Below are 14,194 nucleotides of genomic sequence, written 5' to 3'. Positions count from 1 at the left end.
ACTTTCTCTGAGGTCACAAAACTAACTACTGCCATAGCTGCAATTAAAATTTAGTTAATCTGGCTGCTTACTAAAGCAAAGGGCTTGATAAAATATACCCCAAAACAGATAAAAATTATACAGCAAAATATACTATTTTTAATTCTTAAATATTGAATCAGTATCATGATAAGAATTATTCCACAATCTTTGGTTCTTTTCTTTAAAAACCTACTGAGGTCCCCAGGAAGAATTATAAACTTAATAAAAAGAAATCTAGACTTGAAAATATTTCAGGGCCACATTTCAAAGGAGACCAGCTCTTTGGAGGGAGGCCATAATCCCTCTCCATAACCTGTCCTAATCTGGAGCCCAGAGAATTCCAGAGTTGGAACTAAGGACTTGCATTGGATAATGCAAATAGAAAAAATAATGCAAATAGAAAAGTTAATGGTCTCATGGAAACTCCAGAGAGTGGGCCCCATCCCTTTCCTGGAAGTCAGCAGGATCAGAAAAGCATGGAAGTGTGTGTGAGGGGAGGTCACTGTGAGCTCATGGCCCCCCAGCACCTTTCATCTGCTCAGTCACACAACACCAGCTTTCAGGGCCAGCAGGAAGCTCTAGGCTACTTGTTCAAATATTGTCCACTTAAAACTCTTGAAAAACTAAGTGGTGATTCTCATGTGTCTGATTCTCAGGTATCAGTTCCTTCCAGTTGTGTCACCATTGAATTTATTCAACATCTTTATTCATGTGGAATTAGATACTATTTATAACTTTTTATGTTCAGCAAAATGTAAGGATATGGTTTTGAATACATTTTGCAATGATAAATTCTCAAGAAGAGGGACTATTTTTCTTTGTTGTGTTATAACTGATATATATCATCCCTGTAAATGAGAGATAATCAATGTCATCAAAATAATTTTAAAATGTTTACATAAAACAGAATTTACTTGATAGCAACCAACAGAAAAAAAGTCTTCACATCTTGAAAGATACTCTATAAATCGAAAGGAGTATTAGTATTAAAATACAGTAAATTCTCAGTTATGCAGAAGAGTATGGGAAGAAGTATTCTATTTAACTGAATATTCTGATTAAGAGCACATTTCTAACCATATAAATTGTATCAATTTTCTAGGAATAAAATTGTTTTAATATACTTAAATATTTTTAAAAAGCAATTCAGAAGGTTCTTCAAGATCAGTAGGCACATTAAATATCCATACGTCGTAAGTGCCTCCACAAATATTTTTTAAGTCCCCACTATATGTGTAGTTGTGTAATACTACTGATAAGATTTTTTTAAATAATTGTTTTTTCAAGACAGGGTCTCCCTGTGTCACTCAGCCTGGACCCCCCGGGCTCAAGCGATCCTCCGCCTCAGCCTCCTGAGTATCAGGGACTACAGGCGTGTGCCAACTTGCTTGGCTAGTTGTGGGGATTTTTAAATTTTTTTGTAGAAACGGGGTTTTGCCATGTTGCCCAGGCTAGTCTTGAACTCCTGGGCTCAAAGCGATCAGCCTGCCTCAGTCTCCCAAAGTGCTAAGATTACAGGCTTGAGCTACCGTGTCTAGCCAGTACTGATAAGATTTCTGACTGGGGTAGCTAGATAAACCAACTTTTAAAAACACATGCACCACTACACAAAAATATTTTTAAAGTGACCTTTAAGATCACATACAAATTTTGAATGTTTTTGGAAGTTTGCTGTTCATAGTTACAGAGCACATGGTTCTTTTCCTTTTTTATAGGTTATAAAATTTAGTGGATTATATCAAGATAAAGTTACTTTTCAAAATCACATGGGATATTTTGAAATTTTAAAATGTAGATGTATAATTTCACATCTTTTTATCACTGAGTATGATTTTCAATTTACACTGATTAAATTACTTAATGTTAGAAATTTGAAAATAATGGCATGGAGTTATATGAATTATCTTATATAAATCTTAGGCTATAAATAGTCTTGCATACAGAACAGGCAAATTTTTAAAAAGGTGTCAAGTTAAGTATTGCTCCTAACATTAAAAATGTGCCTTTACAAATATTGAATGAAAACTAAGAAATTCAATCACTTGCTAGGCTATTGGTTCTGCACAATGCTAAATATTTGGTTACTTGGGAAAAGTTCAGATTTTTTAGTTTCTAGTATCCACTCTGATATCTGAGGTTACTTACACAAATTCAGAAGAGAACAGGAGAGAAACTTAGGTAATTTCGGGATGTTTTTCCATGAGCATGCTAGAAGAGAATCGTAAAAGTAGGTAATCCTTTAACTTGAGGAACAAGGGCAATAATACTACTCCTCGTGTGAGATGATTGTTTTAACTTTTATGAAACATTTACAATAAAGTGAGGAACAAAAATGTGGTTACACTGTTCTTTCCACAACCATCCTGTGGAAAGGTTAAATTATAAACCTAATATGCTGAGACCTTAAAAGATGTCTGGCAGCTTTCCCCTTTCTTGGCTACTTTACTACATCCATGCCTAACATATTCCTGGACTTATTCTAAAATAGAGAGATTGATATTAATGTGTGGTTGCTGGCAGCAGCCTCCTTCTTGTGTAACCACACCTGGTCTAAGTAGCATACCAGACTAAGGTTAAATTATAAGTCCCTTGAGGAAAGTGGATGTGATCTCTGTGCTTGGCTCCATTCAGAATTATATGTGTGTGGTGTTTCATAAATATTATATGATGGTGATGATGGTGAACACAAAGGCCAAAAGCCAACCTCTCCACATTTCACTAGGGATTTTTAACAGGAAGTTGAGGATGTTAACAGGCTAGTTACATCATTTCCATAGTTACAACTTTCTTCTAAATGAGTCCAAAGAGGAAGGAAGAATTTATCTGCAAACTCGGGATGACCCTCCAAAGTAGCCTGGGATAGAGACAATGCATTAAAAATTAGAGAAGCAGAATGGGTGGAGACCAATTAAATAGCAGACATAGGAACTGAGCACTTACAATGCAGCCTCTCTGGCTGTGTCTACTGGCACCGGGATTCTGGATTCTGTTCGCTCTGCTATAATAGCCTGTTATCAAAATTATAAAGCCAAACCAAGGTCTGTACACAAGAAAGGCACAACTACCCCAGCTTTTGGGTGGCAATTTCTTGGTATTTCTATCTTCCTTCTCCTGAATGCTGGCAACACTGACTCTCCTGTTTGGCCTTAGTTTTGGCTGAGACAGGCTTGAAAAATACTGTGAGGCGGCCCTACTTTAAAGCAATCGAGGCTGCCAACCTTGGCTAATCATCAGAATCACTTGAGGAGCTTTAAAAATATTCATCTCTGGGCCCCACTTCTAAAAAGTCTTATTTAACATATTTGGAGACTCAAGTATTAGTATTCCTAAAGAGCTCTCCCAGTGATTCCAAATTGCAGCCAGGGCTGAGAACAATTGCAATAGTCAGTAATATTTGTTCTCTATATTGGTTTACATTCCATTTAACTGATTACTGTTCATGTGTTTTTCTTTTTTCTTCTTTGTTTGCTGCTTGTTTCCTGCCTGTAGTTTTTCAAAGATGAACGAAAGAATTTTCCTTGCTCTAAGGCAGGACAAGACACGACAAGAGCTGGCTAACATCAGCAAGGCATGCCTGATTTTGTATGAAGTACGTGTAAGAGCGAACATTTTGATTCATTAAGGCAGCTAGAGACATTTTTGAACTATGAGTATACTGTTTTATTCCCCAATGTCTTTGACTCTCTTTACCAATGTATCAAAACAAAACAAAATTGCTATGTGCTTTTTTTTTTTTTTACTAAAGAAACAGAATTAAAGAACTTTAGAATTTTAGGTAGTAGCTCCATCATTTTTAAAAAATGCTACCCTTATATAAAACTGCTTAATTTCATTGTCTGAACCTGTTTCTTTACGGTTAAATAAGTTTCCAAAAAAGCACTTTTCCTTTTTTTACATAATGGAAAGACCAGGTGTAAAATTACAAGAAAAACAGATTTTGAACCTCTCTCCCCAACTTCTTAAAATGGAAAATGTATCTCCTGAGGGCTTTCTTGATTTATTCCAGGATTTAAAAAATTCATTCTTAACAACAATAACAACAATAATAAAGTTCCTACTCCTTTGAATTTTTTCACCAAATAAGCAACACCTTTTAAAATCTACTCCGTTAGAACTCTACCGCACAACCTCCCCATCATATATATGTAAGTCTATATAAATCCAAATCTCAAAAAGCTGATATACAAACCACTCAGAACATTTTTCATGAAATATCTGTTTTAATTCAGCAGTAAAAGGCAGCACACAATCAGAAATACGTAGGGTTGTGAAAGAGCTCGCCAGGAAATGACAGCTGTTGCACAGGGTATCAGCAACTGCGTACAGCATGGCAAGGTTTTCAGTCCTGTCCTCCTGTCCTCCTCTTGACTTCTCAGTGCTCACTTCAGGAATACATGGTCAACTGCAGCCACTCTTTGATAGACACTTGAATCAGGCCATCTCTATCTCTATCCAGAGACTTGAAGGCACGAAACATGGCATCCAGGCGGACCAAGCAGCTGATGAAATTGTTAAAATCCATATCTCCATCTTCATTAGCATACCGGCGGACAATCATTTGGTAAAGTTGTTCATTTAGCTGGAAGCCTGCAGCCTGCAGAGCTCCCCGCAGCTGAGAACTTCCCAGAGATCCAGAATGGTCCCTGTCATACTGCTTATAAACACACTGCCATTTCTTGATGTTGTTCCATAGATACTTAAATTCTTCAAAGCCCAGCTTCCCAGTCGTGTCACTGTCCATGACAGATACAATGCTCCGGCAGGTGTCAAGACTAAAACCGTCGGTCTTCAGATCCTTGTGCTTAGAAAGGACTTTGTTGAGAATATTCATCAGGTCAGTGGCACCCACCTCCATATCTGGTCCAGCCAGCTGTGTAAATTGTTGCCGAAATCGCCTAACTTCCTCACTTTCTGAGGCCTCCACATTGGTGAAATGCTGTTGAATAGGAGGCGGTTCTGGAGTATACTGAGCCGCTGCAGCCTCACTGATAAAATTCACAATTCCTCCAACTATCCCTCCAATATTTCTTCCTCCTCCTTCTCTTCTCTGACCACCTCCTCCAAACAGGCCTCCAAGAGCTTCTCCAAGACCTCGATCTGCTCCTTCCAATAGAGCCTTTGCAAGAAACATGCTTTCAGTTTAACAAGCAAATGTGAAAGCTGCCGCAATCTTAGGGATGGTATGAAAAAAGATGAAATGGAGTTCAAGTGTTTACATGTGGAAGAACTGGCTTTTCTTTACCTGCTCACACTGCACCACGCCCCATGATGTGATGTTTCACATCCTCCTGAAGATACCTGAGTTCCATGAGGTCCTAGAACCTGCCATATTTTACAAGGCCTCAATAAAATTGTTTCCACTCTTCCAGATATTCATAAATTATAGTATGTATGACACCTTAGAATAATAGTTTTAAAGAAAAAATATTAAACTCTGCATTTTTATGTCATTGATTTCTTAGTCCTGTGTCTCAGCACCTAAAACATGATGTGCATTTTCCTAACAGGAAGAAGGTAAATGATGCAAGGAAATCAAAAATTTCTTTTCTAAGAAATATTTATTGTTAGGATAGAATTGAAGAAATCTTGGGCATTGGAAGAATATTTATCTAATCTTCTTCCTTTAGCAAAGATTCTCAAAATCAAGTAGTCCTAAGAAAAACTTAGGACAGAGATTTTTAAAATGCAAGGTCCTGAGTTCCCACTCCCAGATATTCTGATTCCATAGGTCTGCTGTGGGGTCTGTGATCGACATTGCTAAAATCTTTTTTGAAGTGTAATATTCATGTAAAAAATGTATCATATAAATCACAAATGGATAGCTCAAAGAATTTCACAGACTGAACACATACATGTTATAGCATCCACATCAAGAAACAGAACATCACCAGCACCCAAGAGACCTCTTCATACTTCTCTCCAGTTACTTCCTTCTTCCAAGGATAACCATTGTCCTGACATCTAACACTATAGATTTATTTCTGCACCTTAAATAAATTAAATCAGAAAGTACAGACTCTTTCATCTATTACTTTTTCATTATAAAAATTTTAAATATTTTAAAATTGTGATAAAATATACATACCATAAAATATACTATTTTAACCATTTTTACGTATAGAGTTCAGTGGCATTAAGTATATTTGCATTGTGAAACCATCACCACCAACTAGCTTCAGAACTTTTGTCATCTGGCAAAACTGAAACTGTACCCATTAAAGAATAACTCCCATTCTCCCCTTCTCCCACCCCTGGTAACCATCACTCTACTTTCTATCTCTATGATTTGACTACTCTGCATGCCTTATATAAGTGAAATCGTACAGTATTTGTTCTTTTGTGACTTGCTTATTTCAATCAGCATAATTTCTTCAAGATTCATCCATGTTGTAGCATGTGTCAGAATTCCCTTCCTTTCTAATGATGAATAATATTGTATTGCATTAATATACTCATTTTGTTTTTCCATTATCCCATTGGTGAATACTTGGGTTGCCCTTTTGGCTATTGGGAATAATGCTGCTATGAACATGGGTATACAAATATTTGTTTGAGTCTTTGCTTTCAATTCTTTTGGGTATATACCAAGAAGTGGAATTGCTGAATCATATGATGCTTCTATTTTTATCTTTTTAAGGAACTACCATATGCTTTTCCATATTGACCATACCACTTACATCCCCACCAGCAACACACAAGAGTTCCAGTTACTCCATATCCTTGCCAATACTTGTTATCTTCTCTTTTGTTTTGTTTTCTAATAATGGCCATCCTAATGGGTGTAAAGTGGAATATCATTGTAGTTTTGATTTGCATTACCCTAATGATTAATGATGTTGAACATCTTTTAATGTATTAATCCTTACTGGCCAAAGAAGATCTTTGGAAAAGTGTCTATTTAAATCTTTTGGCCATTTTAAAATCTGGTTATTTGTTGGGTTTCTTGTTGTTGAGTTGCAGGAGTTCTTTAAATATTCTAGATTTTAATCCCTTATCAGATATACAATTTGTAAATATTTTCTTTCATTCTTTCATTCTGGAGGTTACCTTTCCACTCTGTTGTTAGTGTTCTTTGAAGCATAAAAGTTTAAAATTTGTATGTGGTCATATTTATCTATTTTTCTTTAGCTGCCTGTGCTTTTGGTGTAATATTCAAGAAATCATTGAGAAATCCAGTGTCTTGAAGTTTTTCCTCTGTTTTCACTGAAGAGTTTTATAGTTTCGACTCTTATGCTTAGATCTTTGATCCATTTTGAGTTAACTTTTGTATATGTGTAAGGTAACTTCATTCTTTTGCATGTGGATATATAATTTTCCCAGAACAATTTGTTGAAAAGACTGTCCTTTCCCCACTGAATGGTTTTGGCATTCTTGCTGAAAATCATATGACCATATACACAAGGGTTTATTTCTGGGTTCTCTATTCTATTCCATTGGCTTATATGTCTTTCTTGAAACCAGTGCTACACTGTTTTGATTACTGTAGGTTTGAAGTAAGGTTTGAAATGAAGAAATGTCAGGCTTTCAACTTCGTTATTCTTTTTCAAGATTGTTTTGGCTATTCAGGGTCCCTTGAAATTCCCTGTGAATTTTAGGATTGATTCTTCTATTTTTGTAAAGAAACATTGGGACTTCGAAAAGGATTGCTTTAAATCTGTAGATCACTGTGGGAAGTACTGACTCTTAATATTGTCTTCTAATCTATAAATATGGAATATCTTTCCATTTATTTGTCTCTTCTTCAATTTCTTTTAGCAGTGCTTTGTAGTTTTCAGTGCACAAGTCTTTAGCTTCCTTCTTGAAGTCTATTCGAAGTATTTTAATTTTTTCTATGCCATTGTAATGGAATTGTTTTCTTTGTTTCCTTTTCAGAATTGCTCATTGTTGGTGTATAAAATGCAACTGATTTTTGTGTGCTGACTTCATATCCTGTAACATTGCTAAGTCCCTTAATGAGTTCTGTTTTTTGTATGTGTGAGGGGGGATCTTTAGGGTTTTCTACAAATAAGATCATATCATTTGTTAACAGAGATAATTTTATTTCTTCCTTTCTAATTCATATGCCTCTTACTTCTTTTTCTTGCCTAACTGTTCTGGTGATGATTTCCAATACCATGTTGGTAGAAGCATGAGAGTGGCATCCTAGTCTTATTCCTCCCTGATCTTAGAGGAAAAGCTTTCAGTCTTTCATCACTGCACATAATGTTAGCTATCAACTTTTCATATATGGTGTTTATTATGTTGGGGCATTTTCCTTCTAGTTTGTTGTGTGATTTTATCAGGGAAGAGTACTGAATATTGTCAAATGCATTTTCTGCATCTGTTGAGATGATCATGTGATTTTTCCCCTTCATTCTGAGAATATGCTGTGTTACATTAATTGATTTTCATATACTGAACTATCTTGCATTCCAGGAATAAATCCCACTTTATCATGGTATATAATACTTTTAATGTGCTGTTGAATTCTGTTTGCTAGTATTTTGTTGACTTTTGCATCCATGTTCATATGGCATATTGTTCTGTGGTTTTCTTGTCTCCTAGTGTTTTTATCTGACTTTGGCTGTTGAATTCTGTTTAATGTGCTATTGAATTCTGTTAGACAGTATTTTGTTGACTTTTGCATCCATGTTCATACAGCATATTGTTCTGTGGTTTTCTTCTCTCCTAGTGTTTTTATCTGACTTTGGCCTCATGGAATGAATCAGAAAGTATTCCCTCTTCTTTAATTATTTGGAAGAGTTTGAAAAGAACTGGTGTTAGTTCTTCTTTCAATGTTTGGTGGAATTTTCCAGTGAAGTCAACTGGTCCTGGGCTTTTCTTTGTTGGGAGGTTTTTGGTTACTGATTCAATATCTTTGCTAATTATAGGTCTATTCATATATTTTACTTCTTCATGATTCAGTCTTGGTAGGTTGTGTAGGAATTTGACAATTTCATCTAGCTTATGCAATCTGTTGTATACAGTTGTTCATAGTACTTACCATCCTTTTTATTTCTGTAAAATTGGTAGCAATGTCTTCTCTTTCATTTCAGGTTTTATGTGTCTGGTTTTCCACCCCTCCCCCCCTCAACATTGTATTTTTGAGATTTGATTTTATATTTTTAATAAGCATCTTCAGAAGTCAGTCTGTAACAGGTAGCCCAGATAATACTTTGAGAAATCCTACCTTTAATACTAGTTATAGTCAGAGTACAAATCCTCCAGAGGTTGTTGGAAGTTCTATTGGTGAACTTGGGGAAAAGCAGCTAGGACTTAATGATTAAGTCATTATATTACTTAGCATTTGGGGTCTCAATTTCAAATCTACAAAATGATAATAATAATATCTCCCTTGCTTACTTTAAATGATTCAATCTTATTTATTATGTATCAGGACTTGGGCTCAGTACTTAGGTTACAGAGGTGAATAAAGCAGGATGGCTGTGCTCAAGAATCAAGTAGAACTATAGGAAACTGTTACGATTATAATATGAAGTCTATGTTCACATTTCTACTATTAATGCTAATCTATTGTATTTGCATGTAATATATTTTAGTATTTAGGTTTGATTGAATTCCTCTGAAAGATACAAATGTATTTCAGATAAGGTAAGAAAAATTCAAGAAAAGTTAAGCTAGTTATCCAAGGTCATGTAGCTACAACACTGTCCTATGATACCAAACCAGTATGGGCACGCAAAAAGGAATCAGTGAATTCCACTGAGGCAAAGGAAAGGAGAACATTTACCTATAGAAGAGATCATGTGTAGACCTGACTAGAGACTGAGTCAGAGTTCTCCAAATAGATAAGGGATATAAAAGGACAGTCTAGCAAAAATACAGAGGAGCTAAAGGATATGAGGTATTCAAGAGATGGTGAACAGTACAATGTAATGAGACTCTATTGCTAGGAGTGATGAGAGATAAAGAGAGATCAATAAGATGGAATCAAATTGGAAAGGGCTTTGACTACTATGTGGCAGAGTCTCTCTCACAAATAATTGTAGAAACTACTGACAGCTCAAATGTAAAGTCAAAAGGAGATTAGATGTGAAATTACTTTGGAAATTATGTAATTCTAGAATTGAATAATGATTATTCTAGCTATTATTAGGGAGAGAATAGTAGCAAGGGGACATCGCTCTGTCCAGGACATGAGAGCAATGTCCTGTCTTCTGCCACACTGAGTGGTTTGTATAAAACTTTCCAACAACTGATTTTATTTCTCATAGGCACAATGAAATGGCTTCTGTGAACACCAAAAGCCAAATGTCTTCTTTAACTACTCAGCAAAAGTATCACAAAAGAACTGTCTTCCTTTTAGGGAATCACAAGGGGCCATCTGGCTTTAGACAGATTTAAACACATTCATATAAGCTTCTCTCAGAGAAAATTACATGAACTTTGTTTTTATAATATTGCAAATTAACTTGATAATATCGACTGTCACATAAAATGTGCCTCCTTGTGCCCGTCTGAAGTGTTTTTTTGCTGTGGTTTAAATTCAATTCTTCTCATTTATTTTCTGTGAAGATGGAGGGCATTTGGCTAACAATTTCTCATAAGCCATCATAGAATAAAAGACTATTATTAGATTAACAAGCTTTTTCTCCTCTGGATGATTTAATCCCCTATGGCTATTTATTAGAACATTAATAGCAACCTTAATTTCTGTCTGTGGGAACTCTACCATCCATATCTGCAAAAAAAAAAAAAGTGTAGGAGGGGAAGAAGCCACATCTGATGAATAATTTAGTCCCAATTTGGGGAACTAAGTTATTAGACTTAAAAAGTACACACTGAGACACAATGTTATTTAAAACATTATTCAAAATAGTCCAAAAGTGGAAGCAATCTAAATGTTCACCAACTGGTGAACAGATAAGCAAAATATGATATATCCACATAAAAGAATATAATTCAGCTATAAAATCATGACTGATATATGCTACAAGATAGATAAACCTTAAAACATTATGCTAAGTGAAAGATGCCAGACACAAAAGACATACATTATAGGATTCCATTTATATAAAATGTCCAGAAAAGGCAAATCTATAGAGATAGAAAGTTGATTGGTGGTTGCCTAGGGCTAGGGGATAACTAGGTGACAGGAACTAACAGTTAATGACATAAAAAATCATACTGGGGTGATGGGAATGTTCTAAAACTGCTTGAAAGTTGACGACTGCACAGCTTGGTAAATTCACAAAAAAAATTATTGAATTGTATACTTGGGTGAGTTATGATATGTAAAATATGCCTCAAGAGAATTATTTTTTAAAAAGTCAATAGTGAGAGTTTGTAGTAAAAAAGAATACCAAACTAGGAATTCTAGTCCCAGTCCTGCAATTAACCAGCTGTGTGGCCTTGGGCATGTCACTTCCTCTCTTGAGCTGGCAATCTTCTGCAAAATAAAGAAGATAGGCAATTTGATACCCAAAGGTCTGTTTAGTTCTACAATTCTGTGAATCTAGATTTGTGACAGCAACATCATTCTTGTATTTAGTTTCCTTCTGGCGCCTAGACATTTTTATGCTATATATTAATTTAATTTAATCTTTCTTTATCTCGGTCTGGTTCCACAACTTTTAAAGACATGCTCACTTACCCTTATTCCCACTTTGACATATTGTCTGGTGACTGCAACCTATTAAGTATGTTGCTTTCCAAACAGAATTCCAAGGGGAACTGAACCTCATCTAGAATAACAGAAGGAATCACAACTCCCACTTTAGATGAAGCCTTTCTGTCAAGTGGGGCTTTCATCTAACTGCAACATGATCTGGACCAGACCTTCCTAATTTGTTGATAAGAATGTCATGTTGGATGAAATCAAAAGCCTTTCTAGAGTCCATATAGATGAAATCTATTTCGTTTTCCTTATCATCTTGGACTGTCACTCTGTCATAGAGGGAAATTGAATTGATCTGACACAATTTTCTCTTTACAAAACCTTGTTCTTTACTTCCTTGTGCTCTTGGAGGAGGCCAGTAATTACTACCTTGCTCTAGCTTAAAAACTTACATTTTAATTTTACAGTCTCCTTTCTGTTTCCTCTATGCATCTCCCAAGTATACTTGCACTGAGAAGCCAAAAGTAAAGCATATAATTCTCATGTCTAAATGGACATTTTAGTTAACTACACTTGGACATAGAAAATACTATGACGGACTAAATGCAGGAACTAAGTGAACCTGAGAATTGAATAGGGAAATACTCAGACATATAGAACCAAACTTTCAAGGCATGTAACCGAATAGAAAAGTTTATGTGTCCCACCCAGAAAGTTATAGCCTTTTTTTTTTTTTTTTTTTTTTTTTTTTTTTTTTTTTTTTGCAAACTATATCATATAAGTTGTGGAGTAGACTTCATATAGCAAATCCTGATTAACTGGGATTGGAATCAAAATGGTTCTTTTCATGTGAATTATGAAATACTGTATTACATATAAAACCTTAACTGGAAACTTAAAAGATAGAAGACTTCACTGTTTATTTCCAGTCATTTAAGCCACCTGAGTGCCCTGTCCTAACTCGCAGCATGAGCAGAAAACCTGCACACTATAGCACCCTACCTTCTCTAACAGGAAGGAGCAGGCAAGAATGTTTGTTATTATTGGCACTCAAGATTTAACACTTGAACTAATACCAAGAACAAGAACAGGGCAGACAGGAAAAACTTGGAATAAAGAAACACATTCATTCCACATAATGTGAAACAGTAATAAAACATCTACAGAAGTTTACAATAGCCAAGAAGGCTGGATTGCCAAAGTGCTAAAGTATACACAAACTTTTCCTGTCTAATATTTAAACAAAGTACATAGTAATGCCAGAAGAACTAAGTACTTGTTAGGAGGCAGAAATGGGAAAAATCATGACCGTTGTTAAATTTTTTACAGAATGGAAATCATAACCATCTATCTAAATTTTACTAAGGAATAATCTATGATGCATATAATGGTGTTGGTAAAAAGAGAAAGTGAGCTCATGCCAGGCTACAGCTGAGAATAAGAAATCAATTTCCTCACTCTTTTCCTCTCATCTGTGAAGATGAATGATACACCACTACTTACAACTATGGGAGGATAGTAACAAGAGCTAGACAGATTAGTCAATAATAAAGAGTCTTAGTGATCCCTTTAAATCAGATGTAGAATACCCACGAATTAATAACAGTCACTATAAGTCAGACTTATAGTGACTTATAGTAATCCTTCAATCCAGTTCTTAAACCTACAAGCATGCTTTGTTTTCATCAGCTTAGGAAATACAGTAGGGACCAGCGAACTACAGCTGGAGGGGCAAATCCAATCTGGTGCCTGTTTTGTAAATAAAGTTTTATTGGGACACAGTCATGCCATTCATCTATGTATTTTTATGGCCATTTCTGCACTATGAATAGTTGTAACAGACACCATATGGTCTGCAAAGTCAAAAATATTTTCTATCTGGTCCTTTGCAGAAAAAGTTTCCTGACTGAAATACAGCTTTGCTGCTAGTGAGTATGGTGACAGTGTTAGATAGAAAATTAAGATGAATGCATCTTGAGATGTAGTGTGGAAGAGACATGACTTGCTTGTGGTAGGAGGTAAGAGGCAGATAATATGGTATATTGGCAAGCTTGCAAAAAAAAATTATGTGCTTACACAAATATGTGAGAACTGTTTTATAGGTACAGAAGATACTGCTGCCAGAGCAGCACACAACTGCTGAATAACACCATGCTGAAGGATGATGAAATGAAGAATGATGTTGTTATGGACATTGCAAGACATTGTTATAACTGTAAAAATGATTGTGTTATAATTAATTCTGATTTAGTCACTGTAAAACTTTCCTAATCTTGTTAAGTGTCTTTGAATCCCTTTAAGTGTGCTGGCATAACATCTACTCTTAATCTGAATTATAAACATACAAAATGTTGAGAAGCCACTGTTTTAAACCATTGTTTAAGCCCTTAGCTCTCACTCATCTGGACATTTACCTAATCCCCAATGAACTTCTGAACCAGAGTTAAGAACACATTCACGAAAATAAAGAAGCTAACTTAAACCTAAAGTTGAAAAGGGTCTTTTTTGTTTTTCCAAGATATGAGACCTTTCCAAAGGAAATTATCCCAAACTAGTGAACTATGCCATGCTTTGGATCATGAATACCACATTTCTGTTGGACCTTCAAATTGTCTG

General features: G+C 35.4%; 2 protein-coding genes across 3 annotated transcripts in view; both read right to left on the bottom strand.

Annotated features, from left to right (window-relative positions):
• Window positions 1-14,194, bottom strand: part of LPCAT2 (lysophosphatidylcholine acyltransferase 2) — a 78,286-nt gene that overhangs the window by 12,631 nt on the left and 51,461 nt on the right. The window contains exon 12 of one of the 2 annotated variants that reach the window (XM_038008470.2): window positions 11,105-11,410. The exons of the other annotated variant lie outside the window; for it this stretch is intronic. Coding sequence (XP_037864398.1) covers window positions 11,222-11,410 — 189 coding nt within the window. The 3' untranslated portion in view covers window positions 11,105-11,221. Of the gene's footprint in view, window positions 1-11,104; window positions 11,411-14,194 lie in introns of those variants that run through there. 2 annotated transcript variants of the gene reach the window in all.
• CAPNS2 (calpain small subunit 2) lies at window positions 17-10,950 on the bottom strand. Its single transcript, XM_073015380.1, has one exon. It carries the CDS (start codon window positions 5,150-5,152, stop codon window positions 4,406-4,408), a length of 747 nt encoding a protein of 248 aa, XP_072871481.1. The 5' UTR covers window positions 5,153-10,950; the 3' UTR covers window positions 17-4,405.

The sequence above is a fragment of the Chlorocebus sabaeus genome, chromosome 5, assembly GCF_047675955.1.
Source record: "Chlorocebus sabaeus isolate Y175 chromosome 5, mChlSab1.0.hap1, whole genome shotgun sequence".
Taxonomy (NCBI): domain Eukaryota; kingdom Metazoa; phylum Chordata; class Mammalia; order Primates; family Cercopithecidae; genus Chlorocebus; species Chlorocebus sabaeus.
This window is presented reverse-complemented; position numbering and strand designations above follow the sequence as displayed.